Here is a 21873-nt window from a genome sequence, read left to right as displayed (position 1 = left end):
CTTTGAAGTCCGCGAAGATCCCGATAATATATTGTGCCGGGCTGGCAGCAACAGTGCTCACAACGTGTCTCCGAGCACACGGCTTTTTCCAATAATCTTTTATATTTGCATAAAGTTCCAAATGGTATGATTATATTTAAAAGAACTTATACAAATGCATTGCGAGCATGAGTTCTACAAAATTTTAGGGACACCAGAAGATTAAAGTTTTACGGCAGGCTAACTTTTTATACCCGTTATTCGAGAAGTAAAAGGTTATGCTAGATTCGTTGAAAACTATGAAACAGGTGGAAGGAAGCGTTTCCAATCGTATAAAGTATATACATATGTACATATATTTTTCGAGATCCCAGGAACTATACAAGCTAGAAGGTAATGACTAAGCATACAGATTCCAGAGACAAAGACCCAGCAAGTTTGTTGACCCATGTTGTCATTTTTGAATATTTTTTCTCACTTTATTCCCCAATATCTATCGATACCTCAGAAAAATTATGAAATTTCGCGTTAGCATTTCCACTAGCTGAGTAACGGGTATCTGATAGTAGCGGAAGTCGACTATAGCATTCTCTTGTTTTTATTAATTTCTCGGTAATTTTATTCGTAAAGTAATATAATATGCAGTCACTACCTCGAAATGATTAATTTTCCTTGGACTGGAAGATGCATGCGAAATTAAAGAATACGCAAATTAGTTAATTAAATATAAGGGGCAGGGCCACACGCACAGTTTTTGGGATTGTCATTGATATGGTCTAGTGTAACAAAATAAAACTCCGAAAACTCCGACGCTACTATACTACATTTTATGTCAAACGCATACGCTTTCAATATGGACAGAGGCGTTTTTGTTGCAGTGGCTGATGTGGCGTCACCTGTTGCAAACATCAACCCCACCCCCTTGCTACAGTAAGCCACATCCCTGTTGTTTGACGTGTTGTTGCTACAGGACTTGCCACGCTAATGCTTGCATCTTCATATTTTTTGTCATTCACAGTTTTCAAGTGACACAGTCCGCCCAACGCATGATATTTCTAAAAAATATACGCAATTTCAGTCACTTTATTGGCTGCGCACGACATTTTTATCATCATCGTAATGACATTCCGGGACGTACTTAGAAGGGCTCTCCTAACGGCTTAATGGTCAGCTCGTGCACCTGGACATGTGCGGGTGTGCCAAGCGCGTACATGATGCCCGCGGCGATGTCATCCGGTTTTAGCATCGGCAAAATACCGTAGCCGGCGGGCAGAATCTCCGTATCGGTCACACCTGGAGTGATGCTCTAGACAAAACAGGAGATAAACAACTTGTAGACTTGTTGGTTAAAAAAGAGTTTACTTTCTTAGTTGATACCCGTTAGTCATTCGACTTATGTACATATACTTATACGTACAAATAATCTATTCAAGGAATTTTTTTTAATAGCACAACCTTATAAAAATTTGTTAATCATTAAATTTAAACTTTACACCACCAAATTCACTGATAACAAATTTTTTCAGATCAAAATATCGAGTTCCCCGACTATCAGATACCGGTAAAATGATAACAAATTAAACATGAGAGAATGCTATAGTCGAGTTCCCGACTATCAGATACCCATTACTCAGCTAGTGGGAATGCGAACACGAAATTTAATAATTTTTCTGCGATATCGATAGATATGAGAATATAGAAATATGAAAAAAGAATATGAAAAAACTTAAAAATTGTTTAAAAGTGGGCGTTAGAGTGGACATGGCAACATTACTAAACAAACTTCCGCGACGTCTATTACTCTGGAATCTGCATGCTTAATCTCAACTAGCTCTTATAGTATCTGAAATCTCGACGTTAATACGGGCGGACATGACTGTGATCGTGATCAAAAATATATATATGTATACTATTTGACCGAGAATAAAATTCGCTATGGCTATGGCTATAGCTGCAAGTAAAATCACCATTATTATTTGTATGAACTATTAACTATGAACTATTAACTATTATTATTAAACAACATTCACCCCTTTGCCTTTGTTTCTTAGCATGGCAGTTTAGATCCCAAAATTTAACGTTTATAGTCTACCTACATAGTGCACACTGTAGTGTGCTCAAAATGGATGTATCGATAGCTGCGCCAATTATGTAAATTTTGAAATAGCCATAACGAGAGTTCCTCCTAATTTAAGTACCTTCCCGTTTTCGGTCATGCAAAATAATCAGCCAAATGTGACCAGGAATTAGATAAGTGCGCAACACTGACTGTTTCCGTGATTGCACACGAGCTCCTAGCGTCGGTTAGAATATTTGCTCGCAATTCTTTAAAGAAGTGGCGCTAAGCACTACGCTTGTAGGCGTCAAAATTGGTGTAGAAAATTTCTTACATTTGCAAAACAAAACTTAAGGTTTTAACAGACATTCGGACAGACGGAAGGACAGAGAGATATAACAATTACGTCTCACAAATTGACCGCTAAAGGCTAACAAGTTTGATCCTTTTGTGCACTTACTGTGACCTTAATCTTAGTCTTGAATCCGCGCAGCTCCTGTCGCAGAACTTCCAGCAGGGCCGTAACCCCGTGCTTGGTAAGCGGATACATGTTAAGCACCTGCAGCTCGTCACCAGGTGGATTGATGATGTTACGGCCCGTTAGGCTGTTAATGAGCACCACATGGCCATCCACCTCACGTTGCTGCATTGAGCGAAAGGCGCGGCGGGTGCAGATAACTACGCCCATCAAGTTCACGTTCAGGACCTGCTGCAGCTGCTCCAGCTCCAGGGTGAGAAGTTGTCCGGGGTTCAGGCATCCCGCGTTGTTCACCAGGATGTCACAGCCGCCGAGCTGCTCTTCGATCCAGTCAAAGGCAGCCGTCACCGAGTCCAGATCTCCGACATCGCAGTGGATGGCATGCAGGCGGCCCTGCAGCTCCGGCGGCAGTTGTTCCTTCATGACCTCCATGCGGTCGACCCGCCGGGCCAGACCCACAACAATGACCCCTGCACTCACCAATTGGCGTGCCACTGCAGCTCCTATCCCGGAACTGGCACCCGTGACCACCGCCACGCGATCATGCCAGCGTTCCATCCTTAAGATTCTCGACGAGTATTACGATTGCTGTGCGTCCCAAGCAAGGTTCTCTTTGAGTATTTTGGCTGTTAGTAAGTATTCTTCCAGGCCAGCTCCCAGGCAATTCTATTTCGCAACTGACTGCAGATGGCACCCGCGCATCCACTTTTATACCCCACATATCGGCACATATTGCTTGCAAATGATAATAAAATATTTAACACCGACCGTCCCAAGCGCGCAGTTCACACGTGAGCTGAATAATTAAGTGAATACGCGCATCTATGGCGCATTTTACGGGGTAATTAAGACTATAGCGGGTCGCAAATGTAATAGTCGATTTGAAATAACCTGGTTATAAGAAGCTAAACGTATATACATATATCCCAATCAAAGAAATGCCAAAATGTTTATACATATAACAGGCGCATAGATAACCCAGAGGGACGCGTATGGAAATAATAATTTCAATTCACATTATTAACCTAACATGATTTTTTTGAAATCAAATAGTCAAGCCATCTCCAAGTTCTGCGGATGCACTTTGTGCGGCATCAAAAGTGTTTCACTTCTTTCTTTTAATACACAAAATGTTTGTAACACTAAAGTACGCTGGGAGTATAAAGTGAAATTGCAGAATAAAATTACTCAATGCTACAATTGCCAGCTATTTGGACATGGATCAAATAATTGTTCAGTTAAAACATCATGTGCCCATTGTGCTGGATCACACCAGACTGCCGTATGTATGGACGTAAACAACAAAAAATGCGCTAACTGTAAAGGCGACCATCCATCGACAGAACTGACATGCCCATGCCGAATTTCTTATCTCAATTTACTTTCCAAACGCTCATCACAACGCATTGGAAGAAATAACTTGGAAGCTCATGGAATGAGGAATTCTAAGCAACACATCGCTCCATCTGCTCTCTTTGGAAATCAACCCCAGATCTCATTGCCTACTCAAACTAAGAGAGTGCAACAACTCAACTTTGGTAGCTATAGTAATGCACTCACCAATATTCATACTTTGCCTAATCCCAAAGCAAATATCACAAATGAAACTAATCTCTTTTCATGTGAAGAGATAAATTCTCTTTTGTCTGAATTAATAACAAGACTTAATGAATGCTCCAATAAGGGAGAGCAATTTCAAGTAATTTCTCAGTTAGCGATTAAGTATGTTTACACAAACAAATAATTTTATTGATAATTTGAATATTATGGCATGGAATGCTCGTGCCGTTAGAAACAAACGTATAGAACTGATCAAGTTCTTAGAAAATAATCACATTCACATAGCACTTATAAATGAAACGTGGCTGACTCATAGTGACCGTTTTAATATACCCGAATACACTATATACAGAAATGACAGGAAGGAAAGTAGGGGAGGCGGCGTTGCCATTGCAGTTAGTAACACATTGATACATGAACAAATACCCTGCATTAAAAGTCATGTTATTGAAAATGTAGGTATACAAATCAACACTGACTCTAATTCCAGTCTAAAAATTTACTCTATTTACTTTGCTGGAAATACTTCAAAATGTATTCCTAGTTCATGTGATTTATCTTGGGACCATAATCATTTAAAAAGTTTGTATAGATCTGATCTCCTTAAGATCTCACAAATAAATGGAAATTTTCTAATTTGCGGGGACTTCAACTCGCGCCACAGAGCATGGAAGTGTACCCGAGCCAATGGTTGGGGCAAAATTCTCAATGAACTTTCAGATCTGGGAAAATTCAGTATTTTGTACCCTACGCAACCCACATATATTCCGCATAACCATAAAGCAAAAGCATCAACATTGGACCTATGCCTCACTAATATCCCTAACCAGCTGGCTAATCCAGCAGTAATGCAAGAGCTTTCCTCTGATCACCTACCAGTGGTTATTAAATACTCTACAAATTTTATGCGCAATGTAAAAACATATCCGATTTTGGGAAGGGCAAATTGGGCGCTTTTTAAGAGAATTATAAATGAAAGGCTGATGGTTGAAGAGGTGGTTGTCAACTGCTCACAGATATCGACTTTGGATATTGATAATTTAATCGGCTCTTTCACTAGAGTAATCAATTATGCCTTTCTTAAAGCAGTCCCTCATAAACCTATACATCACTCCAAGCTTACACTCCCTGTACATATAACTGAATTATTTAAAACAAGAAATATTATCCAAAGACAATGGTTTAGGTCACGTCATCCATTATTAAAATCAAGATGTGATCATTTAAATTACATCATACGAAAAGAGCTTTTCATTTATAATAATGCAAAATGGAACAATAAACTTCAAAAGCTGGATAAATGCAGCAAACCCTTTTGGAATATAACCAAAGCAATTAAAAAAAGAAAACAAATTGTTCCGTGTCTAAGTAAAGCTGATGAAATATACGCTTCTGGAAAAGAAAAAGCGAATATTCTTGCTGATGTCTTTCAACTGAAGCATAATCTGACACATTCATATTCAAACCAAAATACAATTGACCAAGTCAAAATATCTTTACAATCTATAGCTGAAACCCCAAACAACATCGCAGAAATTTGTAGAGTCACTTATCCAGAGGTTTTTTCAATTGTAAAAGCTCTCCATACTAGAAAATCTCCTGGAATTGATGGAATACCTAATATATCCTTGAAAAACCTTCCTACAAGCGCCATTAATCATATTGTTAACATTGCCAATCACTGTCTTCAGGCAGGCTATTTCCCACGGGATTGGAAGATAGCAAAAATAGTTCCAATTCTCAAACCAGGAAAACCTCCTGATAACCCTGAAAGCTACCGACCAATAAGCCTATTAAGCGGTTTGTCCAAGATTCTGGAAAAATTAATTAAATTGAGATTGGTGAAATTTTTGGACATACACAACACACTACCAACGGTACAGTATGGTTTTAGAAATGGTCAAAATACCATACTGCCGACCTTAAAACTAAGAAATTATATTAAAGAAAGTATCCAATCCAAACAATCTGTAGGGCTGGTTACACTTGATATTGAGGCTGCATTTGATACTGTATGGCATGACGGACTGTTGCACAAACTAAAGATGATTGGAACTCCCATATACCTCATTAAAATAGTTCAAAATTTTTTGACACATCGATACTTTAGCGTTAATTTGGACAGTAGTCAATCTGCTAGACGAATTTTAAATGCAGGTGTGCCACAGGGTTCTGTCTTAGGACCTACATTGTTTAATATTTTTACACACGATATTCCACAAGCTACAAACTGTGTACTTTCACTGTTTGCTGACGACGCCGCTGTCTACAGTGCTGGTTTCTCGTACAGCGAGATAAATCAATCCATGCAGAGTTACTTAAATGAATTAGACATATATTACAAAAAATGGAAAATTAAAATTAACCCTAATAAAACGAATGCTATATTTTTTACAAAAAGAAGGAAACCTCGTTATCTTCCTGATAGACAGTTGCGAATACTAGACTCTCCAATACAATGGGTTGACAACATTCGATATTTGGGTATAATTTTTGATAAAAAACTAACATTTAAATACCACATCAACAACACAATTATGAAAGTTAATAAAATTATTTGCACACTGTACCCTCTAATAAATCGTAAATCTAAATTATCAATATCCAATAAGATCATAATTTTTAAAACAATTTTTAATCCAATATTAATGTATGGGTCACCTGTTTGGGGTAGATGTGCTCAAACTCATATCAAAAAACTTCAAATATGCCAAAACAAGCTGTTAAAATTAATAATGAACTTACCTTATTACACAAACACTAAGTACCTGCATATAAAAGTAGGTGTACAAAAAGTTCAACAAAAAATACAATATTAACAATCTTTTGTTTCAAGTCTTAGTTTTTTAAGTTAGTTGTAAGTCAATTAAGGTTTTTCTTCTCCCTTGTTTTCCTTAATAAATAATAAATATTGTTATACAAAAAACTAAAAACAGGTCAACTAGACATAATTAATAAATATTTCAGATGAAAGCCTTAGCTAAACACTGTAAATACCTAATTATACCATTAGCTTTAATGAAATGTACATATATATATAAGGGATAAAGCACAAATAAATTAATTAATTAAATTAAAATGTTTGTAATATGGTGCAATTTTCCCGATTATCGTCAGAACTTGTCACAATATATTTCAAAGATATTTCAGACATTGGATCCGTCTATTTTATTTCTGTTTATTTCAATCCGCGAATAATTCAGCTAGGAAACCAAGGGCAAAGACGTGCACAGCATAGTTAAATATTTAGTAGTCAAAGTGGAGCAATGCAGGGGTGTCCTAAAAGGGTTCGCCCAAGGGCTTGATGGTCAGCTCGTGCACCTGGACATGTGGAGGCGTCGACAGAACATACATGATGGCACTTGCCACATCCTCCGCCTGTAGCATAGGAAGCCTTTTGTAGTCCAAAGGCACTAGTTCTGTGTTTACCAATCCCGGACTAATGCTCTGTAAAATAGTGTAGATTAGAATGCCTGTCTAGCCACTTTTGGCCATAATTCGATTGTGAATAATAACTTCCGGATTCATTTGTAGTGCATTCATTAAACCATACTCACCGTGACCTTGACTTTGGTCTTGAATTCTCGCATCTCCTGCCGAAAGAGCTCGGTAAGAGCGGTGATCGCATGCTTGGTGGCCGGGTACACGTTGAGTTCCTGCTGGCTGCCGGGCAGGGGATTGAAGATGTAGTGACCCACAATGCTGTTAATGAGCACCACATGACCCATGGACTGGCGCTGCCTCATCGATTCAAAGGCGCGCTGGGTGCAGTAGACCACGCCCATAACATTCGTCTGCAGCACCTGCTGCACAGTGTCTACCGACATGGTCAGCAGCTGGCCACCAGACAGTTTCCCGGCGTTATTGATAAGAATGTCCACGCCGCCCAGATCCCCCAGCACCGCGTCGAATACAGCGTTTACGGATGACACATCCGAGACGTCGCACTGCATGATACGCAATCGAGATCGTGGATCCTCCGGCAGCTTCTCGCGCAGTTGCTCCAAGCGGTCCAGTCGACGGGCCAGGGCAACCACCATGACGCCAGCGGAGACCAGCTTTCGGGCGATTTCCGCTCCGATTCCCGAACTGGCTCCGGTCACCACTGCTACGCAGTTATGCCAACGTTCCATGCCGGCGACTGTGCGTCAAATAAAACCTCCCACGTATCTGAGTCAATAGACAGCTTCGGATTGAGGGTGCTCAGTCTATATCTCCACACAGAGCGAAGAGTGGACCTAAAGCCTAATACATTAAAATTAAAATTCATTACTTCTATAATCAATTTAAAAATCATCATTATTTAACGTTAAAACTTCAAGCATTATGTCGGTAAAAAATTAAAATTTTTATTGTGATTTCATTGTTTCCATACAGTGCTTGTGTTCTTCATGTGTATGACTTATTCAATTACCGCCAAACCGCAGATTGAAACGCAACCATATCGTATCAGATCAAGTTAAACCGCATTTCAACCCAAATGCTTGGATCACTTAGCAAATTTCTATGCTCGTCACTCGTAGAGTAAAGGCTTTTACTAAATTAATTGAGAAACTTTATATCAAGTGTGCATACATATATGTACATCATAAGGACCAAGGCGGTATATATCGGTGCGTTTGTCATTATGGCTCTCACATGTTTTGACTTTTTTTTAAATGTAAGGTAAATAAGTATGGACTACACTATTAAGCAAGCAGGCAAATTTGTTGCAAAACATTGACACGCCACAAAACGCCCAAAACTCTCGCTTTAAGCATTTTTTTTCTCTCTTTTTATTTACAATCTGTCCTAAAAAAGTATGACAATAAGGTAATTTTATAATTATTCCTAGATTAACAGAGGCACAGAGAGTTATCCATTAATCCCTACTACATACTCTATGCATAACATGTTTTACTAATTAATACCCGGCTAGGAGATCTAGCACGTGAAATCTTTTAAGTCTTCTGACGCTGTTATTATTATTTGCCAAACTTAAGGCTAAGTTATTTTCATGTGTTCTTAGTCTTAGTATCTTTAACATAAGGGATTCCTAAGTCATTATGGATACATGCATTTGAAATATAAAATGGAGCATTACCAATTTGTCTTAATATATTTTATTGGTAGCGTTGTAGAATCTCAATATTTGAGTTACTGGCAGTACCACAGAGCTGTATGCCATAAGTCCCACGGGCTTTAGTATAGCTTTATATCAACGGACTTTATTTTCCAGAGTGGTTGCAGAATTTCGGCCAAGCAACCAGGTCATATTCACTTTTTAAATGTGTACAGGGTGTATTAGACAGGTCCTAAGACGCTTCCTTGTGGGACTCCAGCTTTTATAAAGTGCAAGGGCGTTTCATTTTTTTGTTGCACATAAAAGTGTCTACTGGTTAAGTATGACTTTAATAATAAAAAATATGGTAGTAACCAGGTAACCTCTTTTTGATTTTAAATAATAAGCCGTCATGGCAGACTCCATCAAACGCTTGTTGAACGTCAAGAAATGTTGCAGTGCAGTATATTTTGCTCTCAAATGCTGACAAACTTTCATCTATAATCCTGTGACATTGCTCAGGAGTTCCGTGGCCCCTTCTGAATCCAAACTGGTGTTCCGGTATGATAGCGAATTCGTCCAGGATTGGCAACATTCTCTTTAAAAGTATTTTTTCAAATACGTTAGAAAATATTGACAACAAACTAATGGGACGGAACGATGTCACTTCATTTTCTGCCTTGTTTGGTTTAAGGATCATCATTTCCATTGGCTTGGGAAGTGGTCAACTCTTAAGATCGCATTAAATATGAACGTAAGAAATCGTATACACTTTGGTGGTAGATTTTTCAAGGTTATGCCATCTATTTTGTCCGAACCTGGAGCCTTTTTACTTTTCAGCCATTTCATTTCTGATGAAACTTCATTAATAACTGATTTTACGAATGGGTAAGCTAATTTGGCAGGGTGACTCGAGAAAGGTATCTACCTTCCGATATTAGCGAGATATTCAGGCTGATAGCTGTTTCCAGATAACTTTTAAACGCATTGATATCGGTGTTTGCAGAAATTACTTTGTATGGTTTTGTCAATATATGAGCTACTGTACTGTATGTCACTATTATTGGAGAATGGTCTGAGCTTAGATCAAAACTTTCCATTATTCGCATGTGCGATTGTGGGATTTCAAAGTATGCTACGAAGTCTATTAAGTCTGATATCTTTCTACTATCAGTAGGCCAGAATGCAGGCTTGCCGTTTGAAAGTGTTGTTATGCTGTTGTTTACTATGCATTTGTACAGTTCACTTCCCTTCGGATTTGTCAATCTGGAGCCCCACCAGGGGTGCTTAGTCAAAGTGGCCTCTGGCTCAAGACGGACGATGAAAAAGCGAGGGCGTTTGCTTTGCACCAGACCTCCACCTTCTTGCCCTTTAACCTAACAGACGACTCAAACCGCGTAGAAATCAATAATTTTCTGGACGCTCCGACTGTACCGGCTCGCCCCATTAGGCATACCACACCGAAGGAAGTCATGATGCAGCTGAAGGCGCTACAAATCAAGAAAACCCCTGGTTACGATAGCATCGACAACCGTGCAGCGAAGTCTCTGCCACGCAAAGGAGTCCTAGCCTTAGTAAAAATTTTTAATGCCATGCTAAGGCTAGGGCACTTTCCAAGGCAATGGAAGCGAGCACGTATCATCATGATACCTAAAGCCGGAAAGCCGCCAACTCAGATCGATGCATATCGCCCAATCAGCCTGCTATCAACATTCTCTAAGATTTTTGAGAGAATACTCTTAGCCCGCCTGATGGAACTGCCGCAAGTAGTGAACCACATACCTCCACACCAATTTGGTTTCAGGAAGTCCCACGGCTGCCCTGAACAAATACATCGACTGGTAAACCAGGTGACGCATGGCTTCGAGCACAAACTCTACACGGTCGGTGTCTTTCTAGACGTGAAGCAAGCGTTTGACAAGGTGTGGCATGAGGGCCTTCTATACAAGATGAAAGCTCTCCTTCCTGCTCCCTACTATGCCATCCTGAGATCGTTCATCTCTAATCGGACCTTCGACGTTGCAGTGCGTGATGCTCGATCCAGCCTGGAAGAGATTCACGCAGGAGTTCCACAGGGAAGTGTTCTTGGGCCCTTTCTATACACCCTGTACACTGCTGACATGCCATCTCCCGCAAACAACGCTGAAGTCCCCCCGGCTCAGCTGCTCCTGGCCACTTTCGCCGATGCCACTGCCATGCTGGCGTCTCATCCTTCACTGCAAACTGCCTCCAACGCAGTCCAGGAATGGCTGCACGCAATCGAAAAATGGACTGCCAAATGGAATGTGGCCATTAACTCCTCAAAGTCAGCCTGTGTAACTTTTTCCCTGCGACCCGGAACCTGCACAGATCTGACCTTCGATGGAAGCCCTAGATCGCACTGCTACCTAGGAGTTCATCTAGATCGGAGACTGACCTGGAGGGCCCACATCACGTCGGTCAAATCTAAGTCACTGGCGAAGCTAAAAAAGCTCGACTGGCTCTTCCACTCCAGCAAACTTCAAATGAGCTCTAAGGCTCTTTTAATCAAAGCCATTCTCGCTCCAACGTGGAGTTATGCCATCCAGGTGTGGGGAACTGCTGCCAAATCCCAGCTTAATAGGCTCCATGTGGTCCAGTCGAGCGCTGCACGTCACGCATCTGGGCTCCCCAGGTACGTGACGAACATGGTCATCGAAAGAGATCTGAAAGTTACCCTTCTTGGGGATCAGATTAATTTCCACAGCAGCCGTTATGCCGACAGGCTTATGGCCCACCCGAACCGACTAGCAACTATCCTAGCTGATCCCATCTCCCTCCGAAGACTGAAGAGGGTACACCCCAGCGATCTCCTTACCCGGAGGATAATATAACATATTTCATTTTAAGTAATTGATAACTAGACTAGATTTTTCTTTCTTTTGTACTTTATAATTAAGATACCAATTGGTCTCATTTATCTTTATCACACATTAGGTTATGTACAGAGGAATTACTGAACGATTCCTTTTGAAACCTTAATAAATAGAATTAGTATTCAAAAAAAAAAAAAAAAAAAAGCATTGAAGTCGCCTCCTACTATAAACTGGGTGCAAGTTTTTAAAAATCTTCTTAAAATCTGCTTCTTTGAGAGCAAATCTTGGGGGAAGATAAATTGCTGTTACAGATACATTTATATATTGACCGTGAGAGCCTACATAGCATTTTCTCTAATGCTGTCCATAATTTGAAATTTTAGGCCTTGTTTAATTAAAATAGTTGCGCCACCAAGAGCTCTGCCCGACGGTGGTCAGCTCTAATTATATCATATCCAACAACCTTGATATATGATTTGCTGGTGAAGTGTGACTCGGAAGTTAACATAATGTCAATTTCATTCGTTTTTATAAAGATGGATATTTCATTTGCATGGTTAGAAAGCCCATTGGCATTCCATATTCCTAGGTTAAGATTTACTTGCATAATTTGTTTACAAGTAACATTATCATGTTGAGTGAATTATTAGTAAGTTCAGACTGTTTTTCTAATAGTTGCTCTATTCTCTGTGTGTTTGTTTTGCCATTTTCTGCAGCAATTTTGGCATAAGATTGATAATCTTTACTTTGTCGGCTATATGTTGGTTTGTTAGGCGGAGCAAACGATTGCTGGATTCCTCAATCATTTTTACTCTGGTCTCTATTGCTATTCAGGGATTTTCGATTGGTTGCTGATTTTTTTGACAAGAGTTCCTGGTAAATTCTACACCCTTTGTAGCTGGCACATTTTGCTGGTTGTTCTGTATTTTTCGGGCAGATGCTGCTTGGGTGTCGAGAAGAGCATTTTACACAGCGGTACGTTTTGCACAATATGATTTAGGATGTCCGAATTCCTGGCAGCGATAGCATTGAACGATTTCATTGGTTTTGCGGGCTGGCTCTATAGTGACAATAGCGTTACCTATGTGTTTTACATTATATACAAGTATGTCTTGGTTTTTATATCTACATGGAACATGTTCAGTGGCGTTTTGGTCGCACGGCTTTTAATATTACTTATGTTTCTAACAGCATGACCTTTTGACCCTACATCACTTTAAATATTATTCAAATTTGTAGAAAAATGCAAGTGCTTAATAACAACTCTAAATGCTCTGTCTCCCTTAAGCTGGTATGTGTGGTACTTCACATAATCAGTTGTTTGTTTTTGACTAATTTTCTGAATTCTTCAATACCTTTAACCCGTACGTGTCCATTACGTTGAGTCTTATAATAGTAAAGTTCTCTTTTAATTTTAAATTTGAGATAGGCTAGCATTTCACTTATATCATTGACGTCAGACAGAATGATAGGTGGGGGCTTAGCAGAATCAGTGGCGCTGTCTTCAATTACCATTTCGAGATCTTCGTTCTTGTTTCTTTGTTTCCTGTTTTGTCGGGCAACCCGTCGCTTAAGAGAGCGAATTTATTGCGCTGATGCTTGCTGAATTGTCCAGGGAATTCTTTTTTTCTTTGAATTTGACAGATTTAACATACTATCTAAGCTAGGCAAACGAGGACATCGAGTTTTTTTGAACGGATTAAACGATAACTTGTTTATATCTTTAGCATAAGAATTGTATGATCCATTCACCATTCACTGCTTGAGTCACTCACATTTTTTTCTCAATGCAACCACGCGCACTACGGACGTTTCATGTATGAACATTAATAATAAACTCATAGTTATACTATAATAATCTGTGTTTAACTATACCTCTAGTAATCTAAGTAAATATTCGTTCCAGTAGTTGTGATTGTGCATTTTTGTTATCATACCCGTTACTCGTATTCCGTTGATACGCTCAAACCATTTTGAGTCACACGACTTCTAACTTATTTTACCATTCTTATTAATATTTGACTATTGATTTAGTCAATTTCTATTGATATTTGGACATTTCTTCCCCACAGTAATGGGTATCTAATTGTGGCTGAAACCATAGCGTTCATACTTTATTTTCGTACGCATTATTTTAGTAATGTTAGCAAGCTGCAATGCAGTGACAAAATTAGTTGGAAATTTTTTGGAATGCGTTCTCAAAATCCGACTCAATAGCTAAATCGAAGTTGTATGGTTGTATGTATGGTAATGAAATATTGACGAATTCGAATTCACAAGTCTGTCGCAGCTGCAAACCAGGCCAACAAAAACAAAACGGAGAACAAGAAAAACAACAAGGTCGACAGCTGCTCAAAAGTTCCCCCTTGAAATATAAATAAAAATCAATTTAAGGCGTATTTTACAGAAACTCAAACAGAGCGGGAGCTTCGAAAAAGGGTGGGCAGAGGCGAAGGGCTGAAAAGTTCCATGGGGGTTCTATCAGGGTGTGCCACATTCGCAAGCAAATTTCGGAAATAGTTAGTTATGCACAAAAAATGGCTAGGATTGCACACACACTTTTTGTTACACCGAATTGAATAGTTGATAATAATTTCGAAGAAAGCTAAAAAAATTGTTCGATCCATTAAATTATTAATATTACAAAATATACATACTCCGCAAATGCAGAAACTAAATAACTACACCTTATATTTTCAAATCAAATAAGTTTTCGAGCTGGGAAAAACCATATGAATGTTTGTATGTTTGAGCCGTGATTTCTCGCAACTCCAGCCCCACAGACACACGTGCTATTTGCTCACGTGTTTATGGAAATTGAGCAACGTATTTCAAGTATTTGGAGGAAAAGCGCCATCTCACAGCGCAGTTTATTTGCCGACTCTAGACGACTGAGGGTGGAGAACGCAAAAAGAATACGCATACAGATTTTACTGATTACGTATTTGCCGAGAAGCAGGGAGCAAACGAGGCGGAGTGGGTGCCTTAAAGTTTTCGGCAAACATGGATCTATTAGTCGCATTAGACTCGACAGGATGCGCCCCTCAACCGAAGTGTCTAGTCCGGAGTACGAAATGTGCGGTGTCCAACATCGCCGTATCTCCTACATACCGCCGAGCCAATGGTCAGAGTTCAATGCCGAGCATGTGCATATGCACGTGAATATTGGAAAACCAAATGGACTTTTCTGAGTCCGACCCATGCTGTTGCAGCGAGCCGTGTGGGTTGTGCAATCAATCGGTGGTGGTCAAATGGTGGTGGTCGTGGAGAACAGTGGGTCCATGGGGCGCCTCAGCCGACGGCAACCTTTTCAGCACCTATGAGAAATTGTGACTTTTGCTATCTAAACGAGGTTTCTTTGACTTTACCATTTAGCTGAAATCAATTGATTGAACGCCAATAATTATTTTTAAACTAGCTTACCGTCATTTAGGCTGGTATCATATCAGGAGTCACGCGACCTCCAATTCAGCCTTGCCACTTCAATTTGTTATCTAATTATTTCTTGCTTGTTAACAAACATGATGGTTTGGGAGACTCTATTGTTGGCGGCATCCCAGGGTGCATTTTGGAACATCTGCAGCTGGGGCTCCTGGTCTCGATCGATCCTTTCGTTTTCGGCTTTCCTGTTCTCTTGTGCTCCTTGTTGCATCTTCTGCTGCTCCGGCTGTCGCTGTTCATAATTCAAAGTTTTCTATGCTAATTCGATCTCCGGGAAGATGGCGGTGTCCTTGTCTCCGGCCACAGAAGAGTGCCGGAAATTTATGCAGCCGTGGCATATGCGGTGTCCTTTTGAAAAACGAGTGCCTGATATTCAAATTGGAAAAAAGCAATTGGAATGCGTATTGTGAAATGCGGAGTCCCAAAACTGAAGGACCAGCAGGCGACAAGTGAAATTTGCAGGGAAACATGCGAAATTTGCATTTGGCCTGACCCTTGAAGGCGTCACCAGCTGTTTTCATTATGCCAATTTGTCTTGGGCTTTCCACTTCCCAACATCCCTCTGTTTAATTATGTAAGCAGCTGGCGGGAATTCCGACCCCTTGCTCTCTCCATCCATGCTCTTGTGTTCCATCGGCTTTTTAAGCTGGTTTTGCTTCTGTTTTCTGGTCGAAATGGCAGTCATCCAGGTGCGTGTGTGGCAACTAACTCTCTGCAAGGACGGCAACCACTTGGCGTTTTGGCTGTTATGACCACCTATAACCCGGCTAAAATTGCAAACAATCCACCGCCTGCATTAATGTCCCAAGGTATGCAGAAACTTTGTGTTCTACTCTCACGCGAAAACTAAATGATTGATTCAATTTTAATGCTTATCGAAATTAATATTCCTTTGGCGGACTCAGTAATTAGTTATAGTCCAGTAGTTGCCAACTGGGCCCGGATATCCTTTCCAGTTTCGGCTTATGATGGCTTCTTCCGTAGCTACGATTTGGCCGCAGTCCAGGATTCCTCCGAGTCCGATTTAAAATGGAGGATTTTGTTTTTATTCCTTCTCATTCCATGCCCGCATTCTACTGAGTAAGAACGTGGGTATATTTTTTGTGCTTTAATAACTCACCCATTGACATTGTTGCCCTCTCTAAAAGCCCAGATCTTATATTCACAAACAAGCTGATTAGATCTGTAGCATGCGTCACTTATTCAGCTCATTTATTGATTCATATTGCGGCACGTACATATGTGGGCAGCGTAACTCTAGACGTGAGGGAAAAATGGTCAAATGACCATCGAACACCTCGGAGTAGACGTGAGAAGAAGGTTTTTGGCAAATCGATAGATTAATAGATTAATCAAGACTAATAAAATTATGAAAAAATTTCGAAAAATGGTTCAAAAGTGTGGGCGTTGCAGTTTTGGGCGCTTTAGAGTGGGCGTGACAACATGGGTCAACAAACTTGCTGGGTCTTTGTCTCTGGAATCTGTATGCTTAGTCATTACCTTCTAGCTTGTATAGTTCCTGGGATCTCGAAAAATATATGTACATATGTATATACTTTATACGATTGGAAACGCTTCCTTCTACCTGTTTCATAGTTTTCAACGAATCTAGCATACCCTCGAATAACGGGTATAACAAGTTAGCCTGCCGTAAAGTTTTAATCTTCTGGTGTCCCTAAAATTTTGTAGAAATCCGGCTCGCAATGCATTTGTGTAAGTTCTTTTAAATATAACCATGTAAATATATGAGATTTTTAGAAAACGTCGTGTGTTGAGAGTTATCTTCCAGTGCAAAGTAACTGACTGTTTGAACTATCAATTTGCTGACTGCCTTTTGCTTTTCCTCACGTGTCCGAGGGCTGAATCAATACGAACAACTTCAGGCCGAAACAGGTGCTAGGAACTAGGAGAGAGTAATACAGATTGAACCACTTGAGTGGTTTACAGATAACGAATTTATTCACTAGTGCCCTTTGCCATGTTGCACTCAGTCACGTCAGCCATTGCCATTTGACATTTGGAATAACACAACACAGTGTAAAAGCTGAACATAATATTTTATGAGGAATCCAGGCAAAATCTGCGCTCTGGACATGTGTGCGCTGATTATAGAAGTCCCGGTCTTGGCACTCCGAGTACCTCAACCTGGATATAAGCAAATGATAAATGGCTTCAACATGCAACCAAAAACTGCAATCAGTCTGGATGTGGTGTGTCAAATTATAAAGAAATAATACAAGAAGCCCCGTGATGCTTAACTTATGTAAGAACATACATACCTACATACATTTATACGCATCTACATTAAAATCAGTAAAACGAAACAAATTAGCTTTGCCAACAGATTATTTAGCATGGCTTTTTACTCTTCGCGACACGGGTATAAGAATAAATACATGTGAAGACAACCTTTATATGTAGCTGATGATCTTTCGCTTTTAGATACGTATGCATGTATATTTTTCATAAGGACACTAAGTTTGTTTGAGGAGCAAGGCGGAAATACGGGCTATTAGGTGCCTTGAATGAGGTTCGGAAAGGAAAAAATCGACTGCCCGTTCTTTTTCGATCGGCAATTGACCACTTTCACTCCGCATAAAGAAATATACATTTTTAAATTAAACATAGTTACATTTATGATTTTTCATTTGTTTCAGGGCTTACGAATAATTGGCTTATAAAAACTTTAGAATAAGTCTATTTTGGTTCATTTTCCTTACCGTGGAATTAATGTAGCATTGCTGTGGGCTTGGATGCTGACTGAATTAATGTTTACTACAAATGGTACATAATGGTACAAATGGGTGTAGTGCGCATGATTTAAACGCTATCTAATATAAATATTATTATTATTCTTATTTCCCATTATTTTCATAACTCTTAAAGTGCGCCGGGAATGTAAGAAAAAGTTCGGCGAGATTTGATTCTAACCTCCACCGATTATGTGATTACCTGTTGCTACCGAAATCACGGTGGAATCTACCTTAAACAATTTTCTTTTAAATTTGGGTGCCGTATTTATTTTTATATGTATGATCAATTTGGCTTTCCCTCGTCTAGGCACCCAGTTTATGCCATCACGGCTAATACTATCGCCGTGCATCTGTAGAGTGGAGGCTGCCGCTCAATTAATCAACCCCAACCTTAGTGGCTAGTCACCGAGAGGTGGTCACCTGTCTCAAGTTGGCCCCCAAAGCCATCCCCCATTTGTGCCGCAATACATATCAACACAACAACAACAATAACTTGGATCAAGCCACTAAGGTCTTAATTAATAGTTCCACCGCGATCTTTGAATTTTTCCCATTGTCGAACGTTGGCCGAAATGAGGGCCTTCTGATCTGCTCTTAATTAGAAATCGTCGTACATTTTTTTATATCTATTTTTTTATATCTGAATACGGATCTAAAATCTAAAAGAAATTATAATTGCAAATGTGAAATCACAGAAATCAAAAACAAAGTAATAATGTAAAGTAAAACGAAAGAAAAGAAAGAAGTTAAATCGGTAAGAAGAAAATTTAATGACTAGTTAAATGATTTAAAAATAAAAAACAATCGATTTAAAACAACACTTTTAAAAAAATTGAGAAATGGAGAGATGCGCACGTAGATGGAAAAGTTAAAAACAATGTTAAAAAAAGAACTAAATAGAAGACATATAGAAAATAGCGAAAGTTTCTCTAACTGCATGCAGTTTGAGAGCCATTAGACTATACCGCACACCCTCTCAGTTTTTCATACACTGCGAAAAATTATATTTGATTATGACCATGAATATAATATTAAAAGAAAAATTAATTTGTAGAAAATAGCTAACCAACAAAAAAATATTATTAGGATATGCTATACTAGTTAATAAGTTTCCTAGAATTTTTGTAAGTCCGCTGGTGTTTATTATTATTACTTTTCTTTTGCACACATTATGATGATTAAATTTATAATTAAGCGATTTATTTTCATCTTTGCAAGTGTTTAATTAATTATAATTGGTTTAACAAAATGGAATTTTTAGTATATTAAGAAAATAAATTTGTAGGTATACACTTTGAAAAACAAAATATGAATTTTTTTACACATAGTAAACATATTTTGTAATATAGTAAAATAGTTTTAATATATGTTTATTTAATCAAATAAATGTCCCGTCAGTTGACTGAGTACAACGCTGAGAAGAAATATTTGACGAAGGTTTTCATTTAACTTATTTATTCGGATATCAGCTTGAGACTAAATGTTAGTGACAAAAATCTTTCTTATACTGCCCTTTTGCTTACATTATTTCTGGAGCGAGATCGTCCGCTTAGGATATTGATTGTATAAATGAGTGGAGTGTGTTTTGCCACTCAGTATATTCCTATTTCTTTGTACAGTGCTAATTATGTGAATACGGCACTATATACCTATTAAAATTGTAATTACCCTTTTTTACTTTATATCTTTCTGTTTCCCATTGTTATTATTGGTATTAATATTTATAAATTATAGCAGCCCTCGCTTGTTGTTATAGCGATTCGAATTGAAGTTAATTGAATTGTCTAATACTAAAAAATTAAAAACGAAAGCTAGATAATTGGGAGTCATGCATAGAAAGTGGGTAGAGAAACCCGTTTCAGCACAGTGGCCATTGACGATTGTTTCTTAATGATGCATACTGCGTCATGGTTATTCTGACTATTTAGTGGCAGCTTAAATACTGAATGAGCTGTTCTACCTCCATCCAATCAAGTTGCTGCAATGCCCGATGATGCCAATGCGACGCCATCATTTGATCGTATTTCAGCAAGAATTAGCGAAATAACGAAAGTTTTGCCAGATCCACCCGGTGCCGATTTTGAATCCAGAATTGAATTGCTGATCATCAGCTGCCCACCCTGGCGACGCCCTTGCATCCTTGCATCCAATCAGTTTTGAAATAATTTGTTTTCATTTGTTTATATATTTGATATCAAATATATAGGTTTTATGGAAAAAATTTTCAAATGATCTTATAATCTTAATTGTTCAATTACATTTAAAAAAAAAATTAAATTAAATTACACTGAGATAGCTAAAAAATAATTGTCAACGTTACTATTACACTTGATGCTTAAACAGTAATGATGGCCGACAATTGTGTAGGGAGTGAGCAAGAAAGGAGACCGGCTTTGTTCTCATCCCTACTCCGTGCTGTTTACTGGGTCAGACACCTGTAGACATCTGGCGGATATAACTAATTAAATGACGATTGATCAGTTTTTGACCGGAAAGAAAAATTGATTAATTTACTAAAATGGATATTCAAAAATAAGGGTCAATCGTAGAAGGGTCCAAATTGTGGATTGTATATATTGGTCTATGTTATATCATAAAAAGATAGAAATTAAAAATGTTGTATAAAGAATAAAAAAATTAGGGGTGGACTACCCCTAATATTTAGGGGGATGAAAAATAGATGTTGGATAAGCACAAAAAAATTTCATCAAAATCGGTCAAGCCGTTTCGGAGGGGTTTCGGAGGCAACGAAAACTGTAACACGAGGTTTTTATATATATAGATGATACTGAATGAAATACGAAAAATTCAGATTACTATTTCTTCACATACATTCAAAAAAAGAACAACAAAAATGAATTAAATTTTACATAAATTAGGAACGCCAAAAATATACAATGATGGTATTGTTTGTCCAAGAATTAAATAAAAATGTATCATCAAATTTCTACTAAAAATTAATATCTCTTTCGTACATTTTTTTAGTTTTGTAATTCTATTAATAATTTCGAAGACAGAAGAGAACAGTATAGTTCTTCAACTATCCGATGTCTGGAACTCTGATGGTGGCCAATTTTTGGCATATTGATAAAAATATATAATATATGCAATTAAAACATGTTTTAAAATACGACCGTTTCTACTTTTTACATACTTTTGCCGATTCCAGTACGGGATTTTTTTTTTAAATTTCTTGTATGCAACAATAAAGTCTTAAAATTTAGTATTTTGGTCACAAAAAGCTAATCTAGATCTTGAATCTTGTTACTATCAAGAATTTTTATGTATATGTATACCAAAGGCATTAGAATAAAATGCCTTGTGCCACGCACAGGTCGCTGCTCAATATCCGTAGCACAGACACTTGTAGCATCTCGTGGGCCGGACGTCCTGGGTTATGCGACACCTTGACCATCCAACGGTTAAAGTGCCCTATTTTAGGAACGCTGTCGCATAGTTCGCGTTCATCAGCACCGAGGCTATCTGCGTCCCACCCCGAATCCAAAATTGCCAAAAAAACAACCTTTTTGCCACGCCCATATTTTTGAACCATTTTTCGATATTTTTGCATAATCTTATCAGTCTTGTAAGTTTCTATCAATTTGCCAAAAATGTTTTTGCCACGCCCACTCGAACGCCCATAAACCGCACAAAACTGCCACGCCCCCACTTATGAACAATTTTTAATTTCTTATTTTATTCGATATACCAGAAAAATTATGAAATTTCGC

At 38.7% G+C, this 21873-nt stretch overlaps 2 protein-coding genes across 2 annotated transcripts; both read right to left on the bottom strand.

The window, feature by feature from the left end:
- Positions 1 to 1042: 1042 nt before the first annotated feature.
- Positions 1043 to 3204, bottom strand: LOC6620089 (farnesol dehydrogenase). The gene is made up of 2 exons (XM_002044267.2): positions 2496 to 3204; positions 1043 to 1285 (listed from the first exon to the last, which is right to left on the bottom strand). Exons 1-2 carry the CDS (start codon positions 3069 to 3071, stop codon positions 1118 to 1120), a joined length of 744 nt encoding a protein of 247 aa, XP_002044303.1. The 5' UTR covers positions 3072 to 3204; the 3' UTR covers positions 1043 to 1117.
- A 4002-nt stretch (positions 3205 to 7206) lies between these two features.
- On the bottom strand, positions 7207 to 8226 carry LOC6620090 (farnesol dehydrogenase). The gene is made up of 2 exons (XM_002044268.2): positions 7631 to 8226; positions 7207 to 7520 (listed from the first exon to the last, which is right to left on the bottom strand). Exons 1-2 carry the CDS (start codon positions 8204 to 8206, stop codon positions 7353 to 7355), a joined length of 744 nt encoding a protein of 247 aa, XP_002044304.2. The 5' UTR covers positions 8207 to 8226; the 3' UTR covers positions 7207 to 7352.
- Between the last annotated feature and the right edge of the window lie 13647 nt (positions 8227 to 21873).

The sequence above is a fragment of the Drosophila sechellia genome, chromosome X (assembly GCF_004382195.2).
Source record: "Drosophila sechellia strain sech25 chromosome X, ASM438219v1, whole genome shotgun sequence".
Classification (NCBI taxonomy): Eukaryota; Metazoa; Arthropoda; class Insecta; order Diptera; family Drosophilidae; genus Drosophila; species Drosophila sechellia.
This window is presented reverse-complemented; position numbering and strand designations above follow the sequence as displayed.